At 51.9% G+C, this 25,209-nt stretch overlaps 1 protein-coding gene across 1 annotated transcript; it reads left to right on the top strand.

The window, feature by feature from the left end:
* Positions 1-1,950: 1,950 nt before the first annotated feature.
* Positions 1,951-23,380, top strand: CA9 (carbonic anhydrase 9). The gene is made up of 13 exons (XM_063293205.1): positions 1,951-2,701; positions 6,468-6,506; positions 7,310-7,480; positions 13,409-13,557; positions 14,064-14,156; positions 14,448-14,514; positions 15,137-15,294; positions 15,453-15,585; positions 20,878-20,922; positions 21,734-21,802; positions 22,470-22,558; positions 22,821-23,035; positions 23,268-23,380. The coding sequence occupies exons 1-13, from the start codon at positions 2,281-2,283 to the stop codon at positions 23,335-23,337; spliced, it is 1,719 nt and encodes a 572-aa protein (XP_063149275.1). The 5' UTR covers positions 1,951-2,280; the 3' UTR covers positions 23,338-23,380.
* The last annotated feature ends 1,829 nt before the right edge of the window (positions 23,381-25,209 follow it).

The following is a 25,209-nucleotide window of genomic DNA, read 5'->3' as shown; positions in this document are numbered from 1 at the left end:
AGTCCCTGACTTGGAGCCAGGAGTGACCCATATGTCGGGGGAACGGAGGCGGGAAAGCGCCCGCGCGCGGGAAATGCCGCCGCTGGGGCGGACCTTGGAGGCTGCAGTCAGCAAGTCGTCTTTGGGGAATATTCTCCCCGAGCCCGAGAAGACGGGAGGGCCTTTCTTGGCGAGCCAGCCGAGTCCCTCGGTCATCCTTGCGCCTACTCGGCTGCAAATCCCCGACTGCCGAGTCTACTTTGCTGAATGCCGAGCCGCTGCCCGAAGGGACGGCCAATTTCCCGGGCGGGGCAATTCCCAGCAAAGATAAAGACTGGCCCCGAAAGGCGTCCGCAGGACTGCGGCACAGTCGGTGCGTCACTCGCGGCGCTTAGACCGGGACTCCCCCGCCTTCCCAGACTCACACCTACGCGACCAGCCCGTGGGGGGCGGGCGCCGGGGCGGCATGGAGGAGCCGGCTGGGTGAAGCCCTTTCCGGCCCCATCGAAAACACCTGACTGGGGGGGGCGCGACGCGACCCCCCAGAACAGGCCCGCGGATACTGAGGCTAGTGTGGCTGGAGCGCCAGATCCGGCCCGGCCCGGAGAACTTTGAGCGGCAGCCCCTCTTGCGCGAGGCACTGCCGGGCAGCAGCGCACAGGGAGAAAGCCCCTCGGCTCGCGGTGCCTTTAGGCGCCTTCCGGGAAGACCCCGGTGAGGACAGTAGGGCTTTTGCTGCTGACCCGAACTCCGGAAATGACATGATCTTGTACGACTGGGGCAAGTGCCGAAATGGCAATCGCCAATGATCAAAGGACTAAAGCCAAGCTTCCACTGGAAAAGGTTACATACTTGGAGGGGCGGGGGGTGAGGAGTTCAATAACTGGTCCAGTAACTTAGGGTGATGTGGAAAAGGCGCGGCCAGAGGTTTTCTGTAGCCTCGCCCAACACCGATGGTATCCAGGATCGATTCAGAACAGTTATTCGGACAAAGCAGGATTCACCTTGAGCACTCTGCCACACGACGTGGTAGCAGCCAACCTGGAGGCTTTAAAGATGCCAGATAAGATCCTGTTAAATCAGGACTGGTGCCTCGCTAGTGTCAAATTGGTTAATTCATGACAGGGCTGTCGGATTTAAACTGTTGTCCTGACTAAGGCTGACCCCAGCAGGGAACTAGAGTTTATAAATTATATTGATTGGTAACATTGTACATGGTAGTCTGGAGGGTTGTTCTTGCCTCTTCTGGAGGGTTGGTGAACTGCCTGGTGTGCCCTGTGACACGGGAAGAAGGGCTGAGAATTGGTCACTTCCTGGAGATTTTTGCCTGTGCTCTTTCTGAGCGTGCCTAATCCTACTCAAATCCAAGCAACCGGGATCGGGATCGGATCAACCACTAGGGGATCCCGAGGCCTTGGCTGTCCTGTTGAACGTCTCGGGTCCATTCTATAGTTAGCTCCTCGCATCCAAGAAAGCAACAAGTGTCCCGCCGCCGCAAAGAAAAGGAAATTCTTTGCTGGATTAGCCTTCGAGGGATCCTTCATAATCAAGTCCCCCACGGGATCCGAGGCTAGGAAGCCTCGTCTCGACTGCTACACTGTCTCGCCCCTTCCTCCAGGGTGGGTGGGTGGTCTCTGAGCGTGCTCTGGGAGGGGGAGGGTGGGAGCTGGGTTCAACTCAGCGCCCTCCGACCCAGAAGCAGGTTCTAGCGCCCGGCATCTAGGCAACTGGACAGTCTTGGTACAGGGGATGGTGGCTTCAAGCCCGCAATGCCGCATCAGGAGCAGTAGGGCGGTTCTGCCTACAGAAAATGGTGGAGCGCGAGGAAAAGCCACCGGGCGCGGGAGGATTGCAGTAGTCCCCCGCCCCGAGCCTACATTGACTCAGGCAGGAGGTCCCGTCCCGCTTGGGGGTTGGACTGCTGAACCGGAGCGCATCCTTCTCGGTTTCTGCATCTCCCGGATTGGATCGGGTGACTTTCCTTCTGCCTCGAAAGACGCCGGCCCCTGCCGGGGAAGGGGCAAACGTTCCTCTGAAACGCGGGCACCTCCTGCCTCTCCGCTGCCGTGGGGGTCCGGTTCAGAACTGCATCCGCCCAAAGCCTTGGGGAGGTTTTATCGCCTCTGCTGCTGGCGGTGGAAGGTTCCAGAAATGGCCCGGCCCAAATCAGGTGCTGGAGGAGGCTCTTCTGTCAGGCCGGGGACACCAGCGTCAAGTCCAAGAGGACGCGTCGTCCAGTAAAGAGCAAGGGGGGTAGAGGGGCGTGCCCAGGCCAGCCGGCGTCTGAGGACGGACTGAGCCATGCTCCGGCGAGGGCGTGGATGCCCGATTGCCACAGATAGCCAGCAAAGTGGGGGTGGAAGGCCCACAGCAGCAACAAGCGAGGTCGAGCGGAGACGCGAGAAGCCTCGGCCGGGCCGGGAGGGGGCATCTTCTTCCCGCGGAGCGCTCGGGGTTCCCTCCGCAGGCCACGGCAGGGCGGCCACGGCGCAGCAACTCCCAGCTATAAAAGGGGGCAAGCGCGTCCCTTCGATCTCTGGGAAACACGCCATTCCGACAGACTCTCGGCTTGGTTGGCTCCGAGGCGCGTCCTCGGTGGAAACGAAGATGCGCACCGCGAAGAGGCTCCGGTTCTCCTCGCTGCTGTTGCTGCTGCTGCTGCTGCTGCTGTTGCGGGCCGCCCGGAGAGCTTGCGCAACGGACGACGAGGAGTCCCACGCAGGTGGGTGAGAGGAGGAGGCGGCAGGACCCCCCTCCACCCCCTCCCGGGCTTCGTTTCGGGGCAACTCCTCCCGTGGCTTCCACAGCGGCCGCGGGCAAAATGAATTGGCTGCTCCAAGTCCTGATTTGGACGGCCTGAGGTGGCAACTTCCTTCCCGCAACACCCCTCCGTCAATCCGGTCAGTGGAGGAGAGACAGGGGAGACCGACCCGCTCCTTCGACCCCAGGAAGCACTAGAAAATTCTGCCTCGGCCGCCCCGTATGGTTGCACCGGCTAGGAATTAGGGTTGTCGTGGTGCAGCACTAACGGCAGGCAGGACTCGGGCGAGGCCGACTGCCAGGGCATCTGAATGCCCTTGGCTGCTCCGGCACCGCCGGCGACTCCCTCCCTTTCCCGGCGAGTCTGGAGCAAAGTCTGCTCCGAAGCCGAAGTTCTAAGCTGGCAGTGCGCTTCAAGGCGAACAGAGCGACAGCAAAAGGGTCCCTCGAGGGGGACTATGGACTCTATGCCTCAAAATAACCTTGGTGGTAGGTGGTCGCCTGTCTTTTGCTTGGAGCCAAGCGTCCCCAGCTCCACCTTGGGTCATTGGTTCCCCCCTGGAGTGTTAGTGTTAGGATCTTCAGCCGCCCTCAGCTGCGATGGGGGCCAAGGACGCGATTTCTTCAGTGTGTGGGGGGGGGGTGTGCGCACGCGCGCGCTCTTTAAAATATAGTACCCTTTTCTACGCGGCTGTAGCTCTGAGGAGTGCAGAATCTGAGCTTCAGAATGCAGGTGGCCATTCGGTTCGTGCAGCTGAAGGCCTCTTTCTGTTGGGAGCCTTTTCCTAAGGTTGGGCACTGCCATCTCCATTTCTAGATCTAAGTCTTGCCTTAGAGCAGCGCCCACCACTTTCCATGCTGGGTAACACAATGAGGGCCCTTACTCTAGCGATGTAGTCCCACTAGCTTTTACCACTGAGTGTCTGTCTTCTGTCACTGGTCGGGGGCAGAGCAATTTATGGTGCTTAGTCTGAGTCCGATTAAGTAAGGAATCAACTTATAGGTCAGTTGCATACATAGGGACCCAAAAGACTCAAAAGTAAGTCTGTTGCATCATGTAGATTCTCTTATCTTGGTTTTTGGATTGCAGATGTTTCCTTGTCCTACTAGGTAACATCATTAGTGCAGCGGTTTTGGAAAAGCAATATTATTGAGCTCCAGGTAAACAGGTATAGGATTGCAGCCTAAAGACTTAATTGCAGAGTGGTTAATTGGCCTGGCTTATCCTGCCATACCGTGAGTCAGCCCTCAAGAAAAGGTTTAACACAGGTTTTCCTTCTGATTTAATTTCTGTTCTTTTCAGTAGAATGATACGGCTATGTTTGCGTTGGCATCTGCTGGAAACAGATGGTGCTTGGTTGAATTTGCATTGCTGTGTATGGTTAGGATACACCCGAAGGAAGTTGGAAAGGGCTGTTTCCCAAACATTCATAGGGAGACAAAGGCAGAAGTTTTTCAGGTGAAGCACTCTGTTTTAAAAGCTCCCACCCCCGCTTGGGACTGAGCGGTTTTTCTCTGGTTGGACCACCATGGACACACCAGGTTCTGCCAGGTCTTCTCTTGCCCTCCCTCTTTCATGCCTCTGAAGCTCCTAGACAATTTCTCCCACCCACATCCCCAAAAACAGGGCAGGTGCCCCCCCCCCACTCCCTGCACAAAGAGGATGCTGGGCTTCACAGGAGGCCCCTCCCTCCCTGCGGCTGTGCTGAGAAATGCTGCCTTCCTTCCACGACCTCTGGCCCAGTTCAGACTCCTCGCGGATCCCTCCCCTCACCTTCTTTTAAAATTCAGTAGCAAAGCAGGCCAGGGAGTTCTAAACCCTGCATGAGGAAACTGGGAGGGGGGGTGGGGGAATGGCTGCAAGTTCTCTGCTGCCTCCCCCACCTGAGCACAGCAAGAACCCTTGCAGGAAGTTGGCCCCAGCCCAGGCCTACAGCACCACTCTCCCCAGCAGGCTGGGTGCCTGAACTTTCCAGCTCCGCAGCCAGGCCAGGCTGCCAGCAGAGGATTATCTTGGTCAGGAGTTGCTCTCTGCAGAAGGTCGTGCAAAATATCTCAGAAGGTAGCTCTGATTTATGAAGGCAAGTAGGACAAGAAGGCCTCTTTCTGCCATGCTTCCTTCATGATTCCATCCATTCCCCCAACCAATCTCGCTCTTCTCTGCTGAGCCCCTGCCCTATGGAACACCTCTGACAGACCTCCACCCTTCTAGCATTCAGGAGAGCACTTGAGAAGTGGCTCTTCCCCCAGGCACTGGGGTAGGGTGAGGTCAGAGTGGGAGAAAATGGGTGGGTTCTGTCAGCAACATTTTATTCTTGATTGTAAGCCACCCAGAGTTTGGTTTAAGATTTGGAAATATTTTAAATAAATAACTAAATTCAGGGGCACCTCCCAGACTTCCCAATGGGGGGGGGGTATCTTGGACTGCCCTTTCTGCCTCCTAACCATCTGCCTAAATTCACCCTTTGCTTCTGCCAGCACTCCCCTCCCAAGTGCAGCTGGGGGCTGTTCTGGAGAGGGTGTGCAGCTGCTCCAAGGGCTGACCAGCATCACAGATCAGCCTAGACTTCTGGCGTGAGGGGAGGGGGAGTCCAGCAGGAGAGGGCCTCCAGATGAGTCTTTAGTGCACAGTTGCTCTGCTTGGTTCAGGGATTTTATGGGACCCAAGGATGGCACCTCTATTTTGTAACTCACCCAGGCATTTTTTGCCAGCAAAACCAAAAGTTTTAAGATGGGATGGACAGAAAGGCTGCTATGCAGCTAGAGGCTGTCTGTCAGAAGCATTCCAAGCCCTGTAGGAGACAGCATGTCCCTTACCCTGCCTTCTTGGAGGGAAAAGTACAGTCATAAAGGCATGAAGGAAAAAGGGAGCCCATATCACAATTGGCATTTCATTTCTTTCTTTACACGAGATCAGCCCTGCTGGATCAAACCAAGATCCACCTGAGTCTGGCTGTCTCACAGTGGCCACCCAGATACTGTTGGGAGTTTGCAAGCAGGAGATTGGAGACGTGGCCCCTGCCTGCCACTGCTCCCCAGCCACTGAGAGACAAGTTGCCCCCCCCCCCCCGCTGGAGGTGACAGTGAGTCTTCAAGGCCCATTCCCCATGAATTTCTCCAGTCCATCTCTACCTCTTACAGAAATGATTTGCCAGGTTTATTATGCGCCACGTGGAGATCTATAGCTGCACTTTCCTCATTATATACTGTGCGTGATTTCATACACTGGGATCATTCATCCCCTGCCCCCCGCCCCCCGCCCCATCTTGCAGAAAGCAGCTTTGCTGGGGCAGCAGCACAACAATTGTGCCCCTGCCAACTGGTGCCCAGGTGGAAGCAGCTGCCTAATCTTTTGAGACCCAAACATCTGCACAAAGCAGAATGAGGTCTAGAAGGAGCAGCTTCTCTTGCGGGGGTGGGGGGGGGCTCCAGATCCAGCCTGAGGACTCCTCTGCTGTTGCCAGGTGAAGGTGGGGAAAGGGGCCTGGCCAAGGATGGAGGCGGGTGCCCTGTCTCACCAGCTCATAATCCGACCTCTGGCCCAGGCTTTTGTTCAAGGCCATTTTTTCCATGTCTGTATGAGACCAAACCATGCTGTCTCCCATATTAGAGTTAAAATGGGGTGGGGGGAGGCAAGGAGAACCCCCTCCTTTTGCTTCTGTGGGGAGCAGAGAGGGAGCGGCAGCTGGATGCAGCTTTCTCTCACACGTCGTTTCTCCCCTTCCCAGGTCTTCCTGGCCACAAAGACCATCACTGGAGCTATAGAGGTAAAGGCCCTGGCCTCCCTTCCCTGGGCCCCTAGCTAGGTGGCACGCTGGTTAATGATTAGCCAGCTCTGGTCACACCTGCTGCCTTGCCCTCTTCGGCTGCTGATTCCTGGCCCAAAGCCTGCATGGGCATATCTGGGCCTGAGGTTGTGGCAGTGGAGAACACCCATAGCTATCCCTTCCCCACCCTCCTGCAGCCTTTTCTTAGCCAATGCCAGGTCGTCATTCATGCCCACCTGCCCACATTCATCCCTAGAGGAGAGGCAAGAGCTGTCCTTGGACTAAGCCCCCTGCTGCTGCTGCCACCATGCACACACACACACACACACACCGGTGCCCAAGAGCACCTGACTACATTCCACGGTAGCTCCCTCCACCCTCCCGCCCTCCCATCCCAGAGTTGTCAGCCCACCTGCATTTACAGGCTCGAGGCAAGCCTCCTGGTCTCTGCCCAGACCCACCCCAAGATCTGGCTGCTTCGCTGGCCCTGTATCCTGGGGAACAGCTGCTTCCCAGATTCAGCCAGTTCATGCAGCAGTTGAGAGGTGGCACATCCTGCTTTAAAGCCAGAGCTAGGAAGAGGCATGTAAAGCCTTTACCCCAGAAAAACCACCCGGAAGTGCCTGTGGTGTCCTTCCCACCCCATCCTGCCTTTGCTGGAAGGGCAGCAGAAGTGAGGATGACCAACCTCCACTTCTTCCTCATCGAGCTTTCTCCTCATCCCTGATGCCCACCCAGCATTCCCACCCCTCTGAGTCAGAAGAATGGCTCCAAGGCCCCTAAAGCCTGCTTGTTTCTTTCAGATATGCCAGAGTGGGCATCCATGTTTCCCAACTGCAGGGGTCACATGCAATCTCCCATCAACATCGACACAGCAGCTGCCAGCTTCAGCTCCAAGCTGAAGCCTCTCCTACTGTCTGGCCACAATGTGCCTCCCAAAGAGACGCTTCCCCTGAAGAACAACGGTCACACTCGTGAGCATCACATGGCTGATGAGAATGGTTGACTGGGGCCAGCATCTTTGGGCAGGGGTCCCAGGAAGGTCACAGCAGGTGACTGGCAGACCATGCTGCTTCCTCGTTCAGAGTTCTTCCTGCTTCTTTGGACAAGGGCCACCTCATTTTCATCTTGGCCTTATCTTCCCATAACTGGGCCTGCTAGTGATGCAGCGGGAGAGGGTTGTGCCTGATGCCAGGTTTAAGCTTGAGCTCTTGAGTCTAGTCTGCTCTTGCCCCATGGAGGCTCCCTGACAAACGATGGCCCAGACTCCAAGGTTACAGTTTCCCCAGGATCACCTAGGGAATCCTTCCAAACTGGGGGAGTTAGAAAGGGATTGTGAGGTTGTAGCATGAGAGCAAACAGATGAACTTGCTTGGTAGGCTAGTCCACATAGGAAAGAACTCTCAAGCAGAAAGATAGAAGGACTTAACTAGACTACAGGACTCACTGCTTCACAGAAAGTGGCTGCTGTCGGGCAGGGTCACTTGCATCACAAGTAACAGGGTGAGGCTCTGATTGCATGGCTACCACAGCCATCTTTCTTTTAACTACCACCCCCCCACTACCCCCAGGGGACTCCTGGCCACTGTTCAAGCTGCCTTGCTTAATATATTAGTCCTTTGATAGTGTTGGAATTATCAGGGATCAACTCAGCATTGTCTCATAAGCATAAGGGGGTCCCTCTAGCAAATCGCATCTCTATTGTGCTTGTGGGATGTCACATGGGTCACTTGACTTCCTCTTCCTCCTTCTTCTTGGGCTTGGGGATTAACAGCCTCCATTACCTCATGGGCAGACATGCAACCAGGGGGGCTGCAGAATGCAGCTCCTCACCCTTTCTATTCCACATAGAAAGTGTCTACAAAGAACCAGTGATGATTAAGTGCTTTCTACTATGAACCTACCTGTATCCAGATCTACTGAATAAAAGTAAGCTATCTCTATTTTTCTTCATCTAACTACTGTGTGAAGACTGAATTTATTTCTGAACATAATTAAGCTTAATGTGCAAGTTCCTTTTTTGGTTCATGCTTCTACTCTGCAAGATTGCTGTTAGCTACTTGGAGTTCTTTTACTAACCTTTAAAAACTCCGTCAGATAGAAGATGGGTTGATCTGTGATAAATGCCAGGAAAAAGCACCATCTTTGTGTTTGATGGCCTCCTCTTCTGATTCCCACACACTGGTCACTAGCCAGAAGGCAAAGCCCCCAGACAAGTGATGGCATTTGGTTGGCACTGGAATGAGGCCAAAAGAGTGTGCTTTAGTGACTGCTAAGCATTTTACAATTAAGCAAACATGAATATATTTGTTAAAGGAAGGAAAAGGAAAATGCTCTGTCCACAATGTATGGGAAAGAGCCTCTTGCAATCTTGCCACCCATCTTAGAAGGACCCTAGAATTGTGAAGTCCAGGCCGCTCAGTTGAAAGCATCCCTGTCTTGGCCTGAATACATCCAAGCTCCTTCCTACAATCTATTACAGACGATCCCCCATCAAAAAAAAATGACACTAGTCTGGCAAGACTTGTTCTTGGGAACTCCCCATTGAATTCAGGTACTTACCCCATCGTTATTGAGGTTCTCATCGATCAGGCTCTTTGCAGCCTGTCTGGCCATTGTCTTCCCAGGGATGATGTGATGCTGATGGGTCTGTAGCTTGCTGGCTCTTCCTTTCTGTCCCCTCTTTTTGAAGGTGCAGATATTTGTTGTCCAATCACCTGGCACCTCAGAATGTCTCAAAGATCACCCATAAGGGTTTGACCAAGACAATCAATAAGTTTCTGTGGTCAGCTAGGACACAGAACTCTGATCCTGGATATTTTAAAATATTCCATGTAAAATAGATACCCTCTGATCTCAGGCTTCATTCCTCCCCCGATATCCTGCTCTTCTCCATTTTCTGGCAGAACACCAACATCCTTCTTGGTGAAGATTGAACCAAAAGAGGAGTAGAGCAGCTCTGGCCTTTTTTCACCTGTCAGCATTTACTGAGCCTGTATGCCTTCTTTGCTTTTCCTTTTATTTTGAATCTATCCAAAGTTGTTGTTCTTGGCACCCTTTGCCAGCCACAGCAGATTCTGAGCTTTCACTTCCCTGATCACCTCTCAACCAGGTATGTGCCCTTCCATGTGATGTGGGACTCTTTTATTTCTGTTTGCGAAACTTCACAAAGCTTTTTGTACATCCACGTTGACTAGTTCTGCTGCCTTCCTTTTTTTTTTCTTCACTTGAATTATTTGCATTGTGCTTTTAGAATCTCCTTTCTTGGAATGTCTGTTCTTGAGTTCCTTTTTCCATTAGCTTCTCCTGCCATGGAATCTCACTTCTCATTGCTCTGAGTTCATTAAAATCTATTTTGGGGAGCGGGGGGTAGTCCAAGATATATATTTGACTACACACAGCAATCATTCAGTTGCTTTCAATGCTTATGATCCAATGGATGGCATTTTATAGAATCATAGTGTTGGTCTTTTAGTTCACCTCCCTACCCAGGGCAGGGGTCCTCGGACCATCCCAGATACGTGGCTATCCAACCTTTGCTCAAAAACCTCCAGTGATGAAGGTTCCATGGCTCCACGAGGCAGGCTGTTCCACTGCTTTAGAGCTCTCACAGTCAAGAAATTCTTCATTTCAGGTTTGAATCTCCCTCTGTAAAGCTCCCTTTCACTGGTTCCTGTCCTACCCTCGGGCACTATGGAGAATAAATCTACATCCTCTTTCTGTGACACCCCTTTAAGTATTGGAAGACTACTATCATGGCTCTCCTTAGCTTTTTTTTCCTGTACACTAAACATACCAAGTTTCTCTAACCAGTCTGTATGATTTAGACCCAAGCCCCTCACCATCCTTATTGCTCTTTTTCCAGTTTCTCAGCATCTGTGGTGGCAAGACACAGTATTCTAGCTGCAGACTGAGCAGGGCAGCATAGAGCAGAATTGTCAGTGACCTCAACACTATATTTCTGTTGATGCAACCCAAGATTGCATTAATTCTTTTGGCAGCTGCAGCCCATTGCTGGCTCATGCTTAATCAGTGGTCTACCAGGATGCCTAGATCCTCCTCATACATGCTACTGCCAAACCATGTGTCTCCTATTATGTACCTGTGTATCTCATTTTTCCAATAAAATGCAGAACCCTATGTTTCTCCCTATTCAACTGCATTTTGTTAAGTAAGACCCAATATTTAAGTTTATTGAGATCCTTTTGAATGTTGTGCCTGTTTTCTGAGATGTTAGCAATCCCTTTCTCCCAGCTTTGTGTCATCTGCAAATTTGCTGAGCATCCTTTCTATTTCCTTGTCTAAGTAATTTATGAAAATGTTGAAGAGCACTGGGCCCAGGACAGAACCCTGAGGTATCCCACTTCACACCTCCCTCCATGTAGACATAGATCCGTTAAGGACCATATGATGGCTACAGTTGTTCGGCAGCAAATTCATTTGATAGTGGGACCATCCATTCCACATTTCTCGAGTTTATCAAGAAGGAGGCTATAGTCATCCTTATGAAACTCCTTATTGGATTGTCTGTCAGTAACTGTTCCCTTGACTTCTTGTAAGCATCATCGTAATCAGTGATAGCATCTCACCACTTTGTCTTCTGGTGGTCTCTTTTTAAATCGCTTTTGATTCTTCCAAGCATCAAGAATGGCTGCATTACATGATCACTTTCTATTGGTGTTCCTGCTACTTGCATTTTCTCAACTCAGGGCTCATTCACATGTTCATTTCCCCCAGTGTAAGGATGCTGTGCTTACCATTTCTCAGAGACGGGTGCGCATGGCCCCACTTCTATCAAAGGATGAAGTTTGCCCTGCATTATAAGAGTAGTATAAATTGTCCTGGGAAATGGGAGTCAAGGGGGTTCCCTGACAGGCTAGTGAACCCAAATGCAGGGATTTCCTGATTTTTACAGCCTGGAATCCAAGAAAACGTGTTTTGTTTTCTTCCCTACACTTGATTGGTTGATTATGTGCCATCAAGTTAATGTTGATTCTTAGTGACCACGCAGACTGATTTTCTCCAGGAGGACCAGTCCCCATCCTGGTCCTTCAGATCTTCCAATGGTACCCCCATTGCCAATGTAACAGAGTCCATCCATCTTGCCTCCCCCTCACTAGCCCAAGGAATCCTGGAAGGCCCCAGGCTACTCAAGGCCCTGATAGCTGGACTAACAAGGAACCTGTCAGCAGTTGGTGATGGAGTTTTTAAAGGTTAATAAAAGAACTCCAAGTAACTAACAGCAATCTTGCAGAGTAGAAGCATGACCCAAAGGGAACTTGCACATTAAGCTTACTTATGTTCAGAAATAAATTCAGTCTTCACACTGTGGTTAGATGAAGAAAATAGAGATTGCTTACTTTTATCCAGATCTGGATTCAAGTAGATTCATAGCAGAAAGCACTTAATCATTACTGGTTCTTTGTAGACACTTTCTATGTGGAATAGAAAGGGCGAGGAGCTGCATTCTGCAGCCCCTCTGCTTGCATGTTTGCCCATGAGGTAATGGAGATTGTTAATCCCCAAGCCCAAGAAGGAGGAGGAAGGGGAAGTCAGGTGACCCATGTGACATCCCACAAGCACAATAGAGATGCGATTTGCTAGAGGGACCCCCTTATGCTTATGAGACAATGCTGAGTTAATCCCTGATAATTCCAACAGTTGGATCTACTTTCCCACAGGCAGATCTCCTCCTTTCTTCCATAGGAATAGAATTCCTTGAGGATTCTCTTTGATCCTCAGCAGTCAAGACCTCTGCTGGCAGCATAGGTGTGCCACTTGGACTTTACAGCAGTGCAAGTACAAATCTTAAGATTGCTTTGAGAACTGGCACACTTCCACAAAATGAAAAACTTTTTGTGCCTGACAATTGACTCAGTACCTTGTGTGTGTCAACAGCTTTTAGCAGATGGGATCTTGCTCCATTGCCCACTGCCTTCTGCAAGTTGAAGAAGAAATTCTGCATGGTTGATGATGTCTTCAGTCAGAAAGCATTATTGGGTGTTTAACTCCCATTTCCCATTTAGGGACGCGGTGGCGCTGCGGGTTAAACCGCTGAGCTGCCGATCGGAAGGTCGGCGGTTCGAAACCGCGCGGCGGGGTGAGCTCCCGTTGCTCGTCCCAGCTCCTGCACACCAAGCAGTTCGAAAACATGCAAAATGTGAGTAGATTAATTGGTACCGCTTCGGCGGGAAGGTAACGGCGTTCCGTGAGTCATGCTGGCCACATGACCCGGAAGTGTCCTATGGACAACGCCGGCTCCAAGGCTTTGAAACGGAGATGAGCACCGCCCCCTAGAGTCGGACACGACTGGACTTTACGTCAAGGGAAACCTTTACCTTTACTAACTCCCATTTCCAGCAATGGCTCTTTGGGTGGTAACAGCCACCTACTTGGGGACACTGAAACTGGAAAGATTAGATCTTAAAATAAGATTTTCCAGATTATCACATTGGTAAAGATATACATTCTGCCCTAGGAGGTGAGCCCTGACCTGAGTTAAGGATGTGCCAGCTAGAGGCCCCCCCTTCAAGGTCTCTCCAGTAACTTCCCCTAATGCTGCCCACAGTGCTTGCCAGAATCCAGGCCAGGCGTTCCCACAGTTAGCTAGAGGATCTCCCCCCTCCCCCTGTCTTTCATCCCCTCTGGTTTGAGAAGAGGAAGAGGAGTGGAACTGAGCTGAGCTGAGTGATGTCATGGACATGGACAGGTGTGAAAGTATAAGGGGAAAACCTGATTGTTCAGCCCTGCAGTCAGGTTAGTACAGTAAGGGTACAGTGAATACAGCATCCTTGCAAGCAAGAGATGCTGATGAAGACGTGCTGCTCTCCTGCATGGAGAATATGAGCAGGAGAATCCCCTTGCTTCCCTGACTCTTGACAATCATCCCCTCCTTTCCCCAGTTCTTCTAGGCCTGCCCAAGAAAATGACACTCAGTGGTGGTGGCTTCCCACAGCCATACCAAGCGGTCCAATTGCACCTGCACTGGGGAACTGGGCACACCAGGCCTGGCTCTGAACACACAGTGGATGGGCACCGTTACACTGGTGAGGTAAATCCCATTCTCTTGTCTGTAGCTCCTGCCACTGCTTTCCAGCTGGCATTAGCAATGTCGTCTTGCTCAGCATCTACTCCCATCTGGACTTTCCCAGGTCCTTACTCTTACACAGCTGGTAGAGTTAAGGTGCTTTGCTGGTCATGGAGCCAAACACAGGTGTGGGGTTGGGGATGAGTAGTAGAGGGCCTTTTCATTCAGAAGAATGAAGACCCCAGAAGGGTCGCAGTGAGGCCCTCCAAATTATCTGTGGCTGAGAAGGCACAGCTCTGTGATCAAAAGTTACTTTTCAGGAGCTCAAACAGAGTTTTCTCCCTCTGCCTCATAGGGGGCACATAGATGGGACATTAATCCCTCCCTAGGTTTTGTTGCAGGTCGTATAAAACAGATGCTTTGGGTTATCCTACAATGTTATATATGTATGATCTGCAGGGAGTGCCTCAGGTGACCACGGGGGCACATCCTTGAGCATGCTCAGTGGTGTCCTCTGTGTTTGCCTCCAGATTCATGTGGTCCATTACAGCTCCCATTTTGACAGTTATCAGGAGGCTGCAAGTGAGCCAGGAGGGTTGGCTGTGCTGGCTGCGTTCCTGCAGGTGACCAGGGTGGGAAGAGATGGGGGGTGGGCAGCACAGGTACAGAATGCTTGTGCTGCTGGGCTCACACTTGGCTTACGGGCAGCATTTCCACCAGCTGCCCCGCAGGAAGGATCCCAGAAATGTCTATTGTTGTTTTTGAAGATATTAGTTTTGTGTTTTTATTTATAGTGGGTGATGTTGTTTGTAAATAAACCAGGGGTCATTGACTCTCACTCTAGAGAAGTCAGGCCCTTGATCACATGAAGTTGAGTGCACACACAGCAGTGTTATTTTTGTCTCCTGTTCCAGGTTGGGTTGGAAACAAATGAACCCTATCAGCACATCCTCAAACATCTGAATAATATCAAGGAAGAAGGTAAAAAAGGGTAGGGGGCCGCTTCCCCTCCATTTCCTGCTTTAGGCCCAGCAGAATATTCCCCTGCAGTAGAGCTGGGTGTTCTGGAGCCAGGCAGGAGAAAGGCCAGTGGCACCGGCTGGCAACGCCACTATTTCCGTGGTGCACGGCCACATTCAGGGGGCCTCCCAAGGACAGCAAATAACAGTTAGCTGTGATCAGACCAGCAGACTCTGCTGCACTGGCTCTCAGCCTCTGCCCCTGGCTTCTTTTAGCATGTTACCTATGTGACACACCCACCCTTGCTAACCAGAGAAGCAGAGCTAGTATATTAGGTGAGCTGATGGGGCAAAGAACTGAAGTCAGCAGAAGGAAGAAGCAGACCCATCAACATGGTCTGGATTAAGCACAAGCATTGCCCCTTGTGCAAGCTGAGTGCCGCCAGTGTCTCTGATCACCGCATTGCCACCAACTCCCATTCCACTGAATGGGATGCTCTTGGGGATATTTTTCTAGTGGCTGTTCCAGGGACCTCTGGGGGTGCCCTTCTATTTAGGCAGCAGTGTCCTGCTAGATGGCTTATGTCTGCATACTCCTGTACACCCTTCCTGGATGATCCTCATAGAGGGTTCTTCTTTCTTAGGAGAGGAAACCGTAGTCGCTGGCTTTGATGTAGCCAAGCTGCTCCCTGACAACTTTGATCGCTATTTCCGCTACAATGGCTCATTGACCACCCCACCTTGCTATCAGACGGTGAACTGGACAGTCTTTAATCAGACGGTTCGGCTCTCCCAAGATCAGGTCTGTCTGGGTGAGGAAAAGGCATGGTGTGGCAGGGGTGTCTCAGGAAGGAAGGGGTTGTTCTGGTTTCCTGTGTTCTTCCTGATCCTCTTCCTTTGAATCCTCCAAATAACACTTTGCTCCATCTGGGTGACCATCGGTGGCCCTTCTTGCTGCAGATCTCAGTGCTGGAGGATACCCTTCAAGGAGATGATGATGAGCCTATTCAGAGTAACTTCCGCCTGCCACAGGGTCTTTATGGCCGGAGCATCCTTTCAAGTTTTCACAGCCTTGAAAGGGTTCAGCCACCTGGTAAGTGAGCTAAGCACCACCTGTTTTCAGAGCAGGTGTTTGGACCAAAATTGATTTTCTGTAAGGTAGACCTCACATACAAGAATCACTGAATCCAAGAATGTCACATTTATAAGGATATCTTTGGAGATGATCTAGTCCAATTCAAGCCTACTCCAGAATTGTCCCAGTATGATTCTAGTGTGGCACATTTGGGGCCCGATCAAACCCTACTATCCTATATAGCAAGCACTTAGTGGAATGGGAGGTAGTGGTAATCCTGGCCCTGAAGTTAGAAATGCTCTCTTTCCTTGGGCCACATTGCACTCTCTCCTCAGCTTGACCTGCCTTTTCTTCCTCTTCTATCTCTGTCTTTGGTAGTTTCATCGTAATCCACCCTCATTGCTCCATCTTTTTTTTTTATTTGCTTAAAGGTTAACTGGTCTTTCAGGTTTTGGAGATGAATCTCCCATTTTTGGTCTGCCTTTGTTTTAATATCAGATGGTAAACTGTACAGTCTTTAATCAGACGGTTCAGCTCTCACAAGATCAGGTCTGTCTGGGTGAGGAAAAGGCATGGCATGGCAAGAGTGTCTCAGGAAGGAAGTCTTTCATGAGCTTGTAGTAGAGAATATGACTCCATAATTTTTTGAAGTCCAGGCAATGTCAGTAATCAGCAGAAGTACTTTGGGAATGGGATCAGTTCTGTCTTTTCCACATGACAAGTGAGATGCCTCTCAGGGTTCCACAAGCAGGCCACACTGCAGTAGAATTTCGTAGGCAGAGCAGAAGGTGGGATGGTGCAACAATTACTAGTCCCAAGCTAGATGGGGCCTTCAAGCCCACTGAACACTCTCCAAAGCTGACAAACACAGAGCAGGGAAGGTTACATCTATGTCCCTTTGTAGGATTTGTAGAGATGCCTGGAAGAAGCAGATGTTGGGTCTGTAAAGCCAATTTAGTGGCCTGCTAGAACCACTAAAATGGAGCTGAGCTTATAACACAGCTGAGAAGCTGGCACAGAAAAAGAAAATTATCTTAGATAGCTTCAGTGAGCATGCCAGAGAAACACAGGTCATTGATCTTACACATTCAGCCCTCCCAAGCATAAAGAATCACATGCTTAGACAGATTAGGTTAAGATAAGTAAAAGAATTCTTACTGACTTTATTGTTTGTTGTTCTGTAACATCCATCTTGGTGGAAAAGATGAAGTTCCTTTGTTCTTCTGTTCTTTCTAAATACTTAGTTTGCCCTAAACTCTCAGCCCAACAGCTGCCAAGAGCCGTGTGGAAGAAAAGGGCAGAATCCTTCATCAAGGCCTGAGCATGTGGCCCTGATGAATGGAGAGCAGAGCAGCATGCTTGCTTCTCCCTGGGTGGAAGAAGGGGAAAGAGAGAAAGAGGAAGTGGAAGTGGCAACAAACAGCTTCCTCAGAGTTGCATGGTGGGACAATTCAATTTACATGCTAATTCACATGCTAACGAGGCATGCTGGATTTGCCAGGACTTCCAACAGTCTGTTCCAGAAGGGATTGGGATGCCCCCAGACATTCCCTCCATTTATTAATAGGCATCTTCCTTTTTTGGAAGACAGCCATTTTCATTGCATTCTAAAACCCCAGGAGGCAGGCTATTCCAAAATCATGGGAGGTGGGATTCCCACTGAGAATATAATGGAAGCACAGATTCTGTCCGGATTAGAGGACCCAGACCAAAAAGGGATTTCTAATAACCAGCACCTGAAAGCAGGCTGGCCACCACTACAGCCTCCACTAAACAAGTGTTCTCCTACTGGACTGGTACTGACCAGGCAACAATGGGCAGTTACATTTTTGGAGCAGCTGTAGTTTCTACGTTGTCTTCAAGGGCAGCCTCATGTAGAGTGAGATGCGGTGATCCACCTGTGAAACTGTAAGGGGCATGGGAGGCCGTTGCCAGCACCTTCTCCCCAAGAAATGTGCACAGGCAGGTGCACAAAGGGTCGGGAGTATGCTTGCACTATCTTCCAAAGTCTGCACAGGGGAGGGAAAGGGGGGCAATGACTCACTGGGACTAAACTAAACTTAATGGTATAAGAATAATAATATAGCGGCATAATAAGTAACATTCCACATGCTAAAAGAACCACCACAATACCCTCCTTATCAGGAGACACTAAAATGACTCTCAGTCCTCAAAGTCCTACTGAAAGGCCACAACTTAATGGTGTTAAGAAAGGGTCAGGGCCTATTGGATATTAAGGGGTCAGCAACTGAGAAGACCCAACTCTGGGGACCCTGTAGAAGATACTTCCTAAGGGACCAGACCCAGAGGAAGCTTTGTTTTCCAGACACCATCCCAGATATCCAGTCCTCAGCAGACAGACTTCACAGACTTCACAGGTAACAAACAGGATCTTGAATTGCATTCCCCCCCCCCAAAAAGTCACAACCAGTGCAGTTTCAGAGCAGAGGTGTTACATGGGCAAATCAACTATGCTTGTAACTGCTCAAGCTGCTGTATTCTGGAGCAGTTGAAGTGCCTCCAAGGGCAGACCCACGTAAAGCACACTCCAGTTATCCAAACAGGTGGTGACTAAGGCATGAGTGACAGCGAACAAAGTTCTGGCCCAAGGAAAGTCATAATCAGCACACACAACGATTCTGGGCAAAGGCTGTCCTGGCCACAGCTGCCACTTGCTTTTCAAGCAGGAGCTGTGAGTCTAGGAGGACTTCTAAATTATAAACCAGCTCCGCATAGGGAAGCATGACCCACCCAGAACCAAAGATGGAATATTTCTGGAATGAGAAGCTTCCACACCCAAGGCCATTCCGTCTTTCTGCAATTGACTCTAAAACTGTTCATCCCCACCCAGACCTTCACACTGGAACAGCACCTCAATCACATCCTGTTTGACCCAGTCAAGATACATAACTGAGAGCCATCTGTGCAGTATACAATGTATTTATTTATTTTCTATCCTGCCTTTATTATTTTTTATCAATAACACAAGGTGGCAAACATACCTTATACTCCTTCCTCCTCCTATTTATAGTGCCTTTGAGTCAATCTTGACTCCTGCCGACTGCCTGGACAAGTCCCTGCAGTTTCCTTGGCAAGATTTTTCAGAAGTGGTTTGCCATTGCCTCCTTCCCGGGGCTGAGAGAGAGACTGGCCCAAGGTCACCCAGCTGGCTTTGTGCCCAAGGCAGGACTAGAACTCAGGGTCTCCTGGTTTCCAACCTGGTGCCTTCACCACGACACCAAACCAGCTCTCTTATACTGATGATAACCAATTCCAAACCTGCAGATGAGCTCACCCAATGGCTTCATGTAGGTGTAAAATGGGGTGGGGGTGGGGGGAGAAAGTTAAACCCTGCAGTGCCCACAACTTATGGAGCTGTGTATGAATGTGGTGGGGTTGAAGGTTCACAGCTGAATGTGGTAAGAGCGATGATGATGATTTATTATATTTGTGTACTGCCCGACTCCCCACGACTCTGAGCAGTTCACAAGTGATGAGAGCATACAAAAGAGTAAATGGCATGCTTGACAAATGATTCCTCACTGAGCAGGAGTAAGACTTGCATATACAGGGTCCCCTAGTTGTGACGTATGTATGGGGAAAGCCAGATCAATTGGTATGTCATTGCAATGACGGAGGCTGCTCTAAGCAGTCTACATATTAGGATTAAAAACAATAAGGTAATAATAAACAGAAAACCAATAAACAATAATACCCACTGAGCATTGGTGGAAAAAATTAAAATGAAATCCAATCACAGTCCAGTATTAGGGAGTCTTGCTGCTCACTCAGCATCAGGCCTCTTGTTAAAGCCAGGTTTTAATGGATTGCAAAAGTACATCAGAACTGGGGCCACACGGACCTCTGAGGGGACATTGTTCTGTGGGGCAGGGCAGCCACAGAAAGACTGTTTGAGGACATCATGCCCTGCTGGCTGAGAACCCAGAGGATTTGCTGCAAATGGGAGACAGAGTATACGATGCAGAGAGAATGCACGTCAAGGTATCAAAGGCAAAGGAGTTGTGCTTGACAGGGAAAAAGGAATGAAAAATGGCAATTTTTACAGAGATGGTTAAAAATTTGAGCAAGACGAATAGGGAAGAGTGGGGCAGTGTTGGAAGAACCTCGATTTTGTTTTCTTTCTTTTCCTCCTTTTGCCTCCGTTAATTTCTTTGGCTTGCTATTTCTTACTTCTCTTCTGCACTCTGCATAACTTGCTCCCCCAAAAGGGAATCACTTGCGGCTGGATAGAAACTCGGTTTAGGAAAAGGCTGGACTTCTGTGGCCTCTCCTTGGATCACCGGGGAAATCCCCACCCCACCCCGCCTGCGATTCGAGGCCCGCCGGCCAGGGCGCCTGTGGGTGCCCGGTCGCTGCCAGGCCCTGGAAAGCACACAAGCCGCTCCCTCCGCGGGAGGTGCCTTTCCTGTCCTTATCAGCGTCGCCGGGAGCTTGCCGGCCTTCGGAATCCAGGGCATGGGGCTCCTTTGGCGAAGGCGCGGGGAGGGGGGAGTCCCGAAGGGAGTGTTTGCCCGGCTCCTCCCCCAGGGCGAGAACGGCCAGGCTCCGTCCCCGCGAGGACAGCAGAAGGGCGGACGCGTCTGACCGGCGGGAGAGCCTGGAGGGGCAGCCCTCTCGGGGCCTCCCAGCCTCAGCTCTGGACCTCGCGGATCCCCCAAACGGCCATGAGGGCCACGCGCGAAGCAAGCGCTGGCTTAACTTGGCCTTTACACCAGACGGGGAGGAGGGTGGGCTGAGTCTGCGTGGGAGCGCCCGGTCACACCCTTTCCTGCTGAGGTTCGGACAGGCAGCCGACTGGGCCGCCACCCCCCCCCCCGCGCCACCACCACCCCCCATGAGGGCAGGGCAGGGGTGTTTGTGCCCGTGGCTGAAGTGTTTGAAATGGGGAGCTGAAGCACTCCTGGGCTGGCTCTGCGTGCATGTGCACACGTTAGGACACATGCACATGTAAGAGAGCAAGTGATGACAGCAAACCTGGTTTGCATGGTTTTGCGGTGGGGTGGGGGGTTGGTATTGCAAGACTGATCATGAGTAAAGGTATTCCTCCCCATTGTGATCAACGCTCCTGAGAGCCAGCTGCCCAGTGGGGGCACCCTCCCAGGATTTTCAACAATGGCCAAAGGGCCCGGGGGTCTGGAGCTGAAGTCTACACTCCTGAGAGGTCACTGGGCTAAGGAGGGCTGAAGAAGGGAATCCCTAGAGGATCTAGCAGAACTGGGAGGAGCATGGCAGAGATCCAACGGGTGTCTGTGGGTGTGCAATTGCCCTTCCTGCAATTGTGCCTTGCAGGTGGAGGGCCTTCGGAGGGAGGCGACCAGCCAGAACCTGGAGCAGGTACTGTTGCAGAAACCCTGGCTCTCCTTGGCAGTGCCTCGGGGGCTGCTTTTTGCTTGGCGGGTTCAGAGTTGAGGTATCCCTCTTGTCTGTGGAGGGAAGGTGAGGCCTGATTTTTAAATTTTAATTTGGTTATTAAATTAACCTAGTGTTTCGTTTTGTGCAGAGTACTGATCCTGCTTGCCTGACAAGCTTGCGCCAGGCGAAGTCCCCACTCCAGCTAATTAAGCCGGAGGGGGTTAGCTTGAAGCCCATCCACAGAAACTGTCTTGTTGGGGGCTAAGTCCCACCCCCTAGACACATGTCAATGTATGGGGGGGCAGGCTAGGACCTACTCTCAGTCCTCCAATCTTGGAGGAGTGGCAGAAGCAGGCAGTGGGAGGTACTTCCCCAACCCTCTCCACAGAGGCTGCTCTGCCCATTTTTCTCCTCCAGCCCCCTTGGTAGTCACCAAGAGGACTAAAGGAGACAGTATTGGCTGGGATGGGAGGCTGCTGGCCAGCCAGGTCAGCTGTATGGGCCACTGACCAGTAAACAGACCAAACCTGCATGCTAAGCCACCCCCAAACTTTCCAAACTCATGTGGGAATGCAGCCACTAGCCTCGATCCAAGCTGGTTAAGAACATGCCTCTCAGCTGCAACCTGGTAGGCAAGATGGTAGGAAGCTCCACCCCCCCACCCCCTGCTCTCCTGGTAGGCAGCTGGACATGGATGTCTCTGCTGGGGGGGAGGGCAGGCAAGGAGCAGAGGAAGGGGCAAGGGAGGAGCTGGCTGCAGAAGCAGGTCTGAGTCCCTGTGGTCTCACTCCAGGCAGAGGTCTCCCCTCTTCTGTGCCAGACAGCACCCCAAGAGAAGGCTCTGACCCGACTTCTGGAAAAGGTATGCACCTGGGCTAGCTGGCCTCCTCATGCTTTGCTTCAGCGAGAGTCTCTGAGGCTGGGGTGGGAGAGCCAGAGTCTTGCCAAGCGCCTTCTGAGCTGTCTGTGGCCACTCTGGGTCGAACCCTTCTGTTCTGGTCCGGGGAGAGGGGGAGAAGGAGTGAGCAGGTCCCCCTTCCCCCGCGAGCTGTGTTGGCAGGCCCTGGGCTGCCTCCCTCTGCTGTTCTGGATGTGGTGTGTCTGTTTCAGACAAAAGCCCTTGCTGGGCATAGGGAGGAGCAGGGCGGGTCTCAACAGCTGGCAGCCCCAGGTCACCCTCAGCTAGGCTCTGGAGCTAAGTGGGGTAGAGGCTAGGCCGGGGAGTAAAAGGCTTCCTGGGGAGCACAGTGCGAATGACACGGCCACAAAGCTTGACTGGAAAGAAGCTAATTCAGGGAGCAGCATGTGGAGCTGCCACACACCCATCCATCCCAGTGCACTGTCTCTGTCTTGCAAATAACAATATGTTATTACATATATATGCTGCCCAACTCCCAGCGACTCTGAGGGGGCCAGCTGAGGATGCTCTGGGCACCTCCAACCCAGGAAAGGCAGTTTGGAGACCACCTTCGGATTTGCTCTTTCCCAATTCCTGAGCCCCTCTGGCATCCTCTCTGCTTTGCTTCCAGGTGCTGAGAAGCAGGTGGGCTCCTCCCTTCACACAGGTAAGACTGCCTGGGCAGCAGAATGGGCACTCCCTGCTCGCCAACTGGGCCACGTCAGCCCTTCCTTCCCATCCCAAGTAGAAGGCGATGCCAACAGCAATAGGTGGCAGCTCTTGTGCCCAGGAAAACGCTTCCTTTCACAGGGCCCTTTCCTGAGGCTCCTCGGCTTCCCGAACCGTCAGCAGAGGCTGTGACTCTCCTGCTTCTGAAGCCTGAGCACAGGAAGGGGGGCTAGACTGACAGCCACAGATGGTGGGGCAGTGGCCCTTCAGCAGCTGCTGCGCAGGAATTCTCAGCATTTCTCATATTGGCCAGGTTGGCGGGGGCCGCAGTCTCAAAACATTTCAAGCGCTACAGTATGCCAACGTCGTAAGGCCCGCTGGTGGTCTCCTCACTCACTCCCTGGTGAGATTTATCACACCACATTTTTTGGCAGGGGACATTCTGGCGATTCTCTTTGGATCTCTCTTTGCTGTCACAGCACTCGCCTTCCTCTTCTACATGCACAAGCACCGGAGCCAAACACCCAGGTGGGAGACCAATCCAGAGCAGGAGGCAGCACATCTCTCAGGCCAGCAAAACTTTCAGAAGCCACTGGAGGGGAGGCCTGCAGGGTCCTTCCTCTTACTTGGTGCCCCAGCCCCAGCCCCTCTTCCTCTTCCCTCCTGCCTAGGGTACGAGGACCTCCAAGAAGGGCCAAGGGGGTAAGAGGGAGGATGATGCCCATCACGACGCAACCCGCTCCCTCCTCTCTTTTGCCAGGCTCAGGGCCCAGGCCACAAAGCTGACTGCTGTCTACACACCCGCCACCACTGATGAGAACGTGCTTTAGTCTGCAGCCCAGCGCCTATTCTCCATGTCTTGAAACCTCTGGCCATCCCGTCGGAGCTCCTTCCTGCCCCAGCCTCACCAGACTCCCCGTGCCTCTTACCCACTAGCAGCTGGCGTGGTGCTCAGGCCAGGCTGAGAAAAAGCATGCCCAGGGACGAGAAGGGCTGGGTTTGAAGCGCCTGGAGGGTCCCCAGCCTGGCCCTGGCAGAGGACAAGGGGCTACAGGACGAGGCCTGCTCAGCAGAGCTGGGTTGGGCTTCAGCAAGAGACCCCCCCTTTGAACTTGCATGACACCAGGACTGCCAGAGGACCAGCTTCCAGCCCCTGAAATGCAGAGTCTACTGTGGTCCTGAGGTGTATCCAGCCAGCAAACCATCACCTACCTTCAGGCCCACCCACAGGCTCTTCAGCAGGAAAGAACCGTGTGCTGTTCCAAGCATGACGGCACCTCTGCCTGGTTGCCCAGGAAGCCATCCTGGCACAAGGCTTGCCCAGCTGCTGTGAAGAGCTTTGGTGCACAGGTGGTCAGGGAACGGACTCTGTGTCGTTTCCTGAGAGCTGAGCCCTTTTGCTCAGTCGCTCACTTGCACTCCCTTCTTGTTAGGAAGTCTGATTGGCCAAAAGTTGGGCTGGCCCAATTAATGGGTTCTTTATGGCGTGCACAAACACCGGCAGCCTCACCCGGTCTGCTGTTACCTTGACTGAAGCTGAACACCAAGCTCAATGGCATGGTGGCTGTTGAATGACAGTGGCCTGAAACTTGTCTACGCTCAGCCTTTTTCACACAGATCCCAATTGAAACATTTTTCTCTCATTTCTAAAAAAGGTTTATTTAAAGAATGTGCTACTTTCCTCAACCCACTTAAACATGATTTTTAAAGGAGGCAGAGCTGTTGGGGTGCAGTCACTTGGGAAGCAGGTGCTGTGGGACAGATTCAGTTGGCATTGATTGGCTCTGCCAAGGTGCTCCTGGAAGCCAGTGAGATCAGTAGGCAAGACATAGGGAGAAGCCGGCCTGCCCACCCCCACCCCACCCCGCTTGATTTGGAGGACGAGGCTTCCTCCACCTGTAGTAGCTGAAGCCACCTTTCCAGCAGAAGCCACAAGGAACATTCACACATGACTAAAGACAACTTCCCTGCCCCCAGGCGGGCAGAGGCACGTCTTAAGGAGTTACAGGCTAAGGATGACCCCCACCCCCCAAGCAGCTGTGGATAAATGCAACCTGAGGCCAATGCTGGGTTCACTTTGAAAAAAGAAAAAAAATCCCCTGAAGATGTACAGGGAAAAAACATCAAAAACGGTGCATGACGCATGAAGAGGCTTTCTGCCCCCTAACGCTGATGTGCAAACAAACAGGGCAGTGTGGCATTTCTGGCCTACTGGCAGAAAGGAAGGCCTTCCACACATGCCACAGAGTTCTCCTGTGGAACTTACTGCCACCAGATATGATGAGGTGAAGGTCTTGAAAGGGAAATTGGCAGGTCCATGGAGGGCAGTAATAGTAGTGCGTTTATCTCCAGGGCAGCTGCTTCTCAATGCCAGAGAAAGAGGCAGGATCTTCTTGAGCTGCAGAACAAGGATGCAGGCTAACAGATCCTGAGCGAGCAGAAGCCAAGCTCTCTGGGCTAATTTGAGGCCCTCAGGCTTGCCACCTTGCAACAGGCTCCTCCCCTGTACCCTGCCACCCCCCCCCCACTGTTAATGGCATTAACTGGGACACTGGGCATCCCCACTGGCTGTTCCTCCCCCCCTCCCCGATCGCACAGAGAGATCTGGAAAGCTTTGGCTTGGCATCCATGGCCTTGAAAGTGCAGCAGCAGGCTGGGGAGGGCAAATGTTGCTCTCCCCCACCCAAATTCCACAGTGCTTC

The sequence above is a fragment of the Candoia aspera genome, chromosome 2 (genome assembly GCF_035149785.1).
Source record: "Candoia aspera isolate rCanAsp1 chromosome 2, rCanAsp1.hap2, whole genome shotgun sequence".
Lineage (NCBI taxonomy): Eukaryota > Metazoa > Chordata > Lepidosauria > Squamata > Boidae > Candoia > Candoia aspera.
The sequence above is the reverse complement of the archived record's forward strand: the minus strand, read 5'-3'. Positions and strand labels throughout refer to the sequence as shown.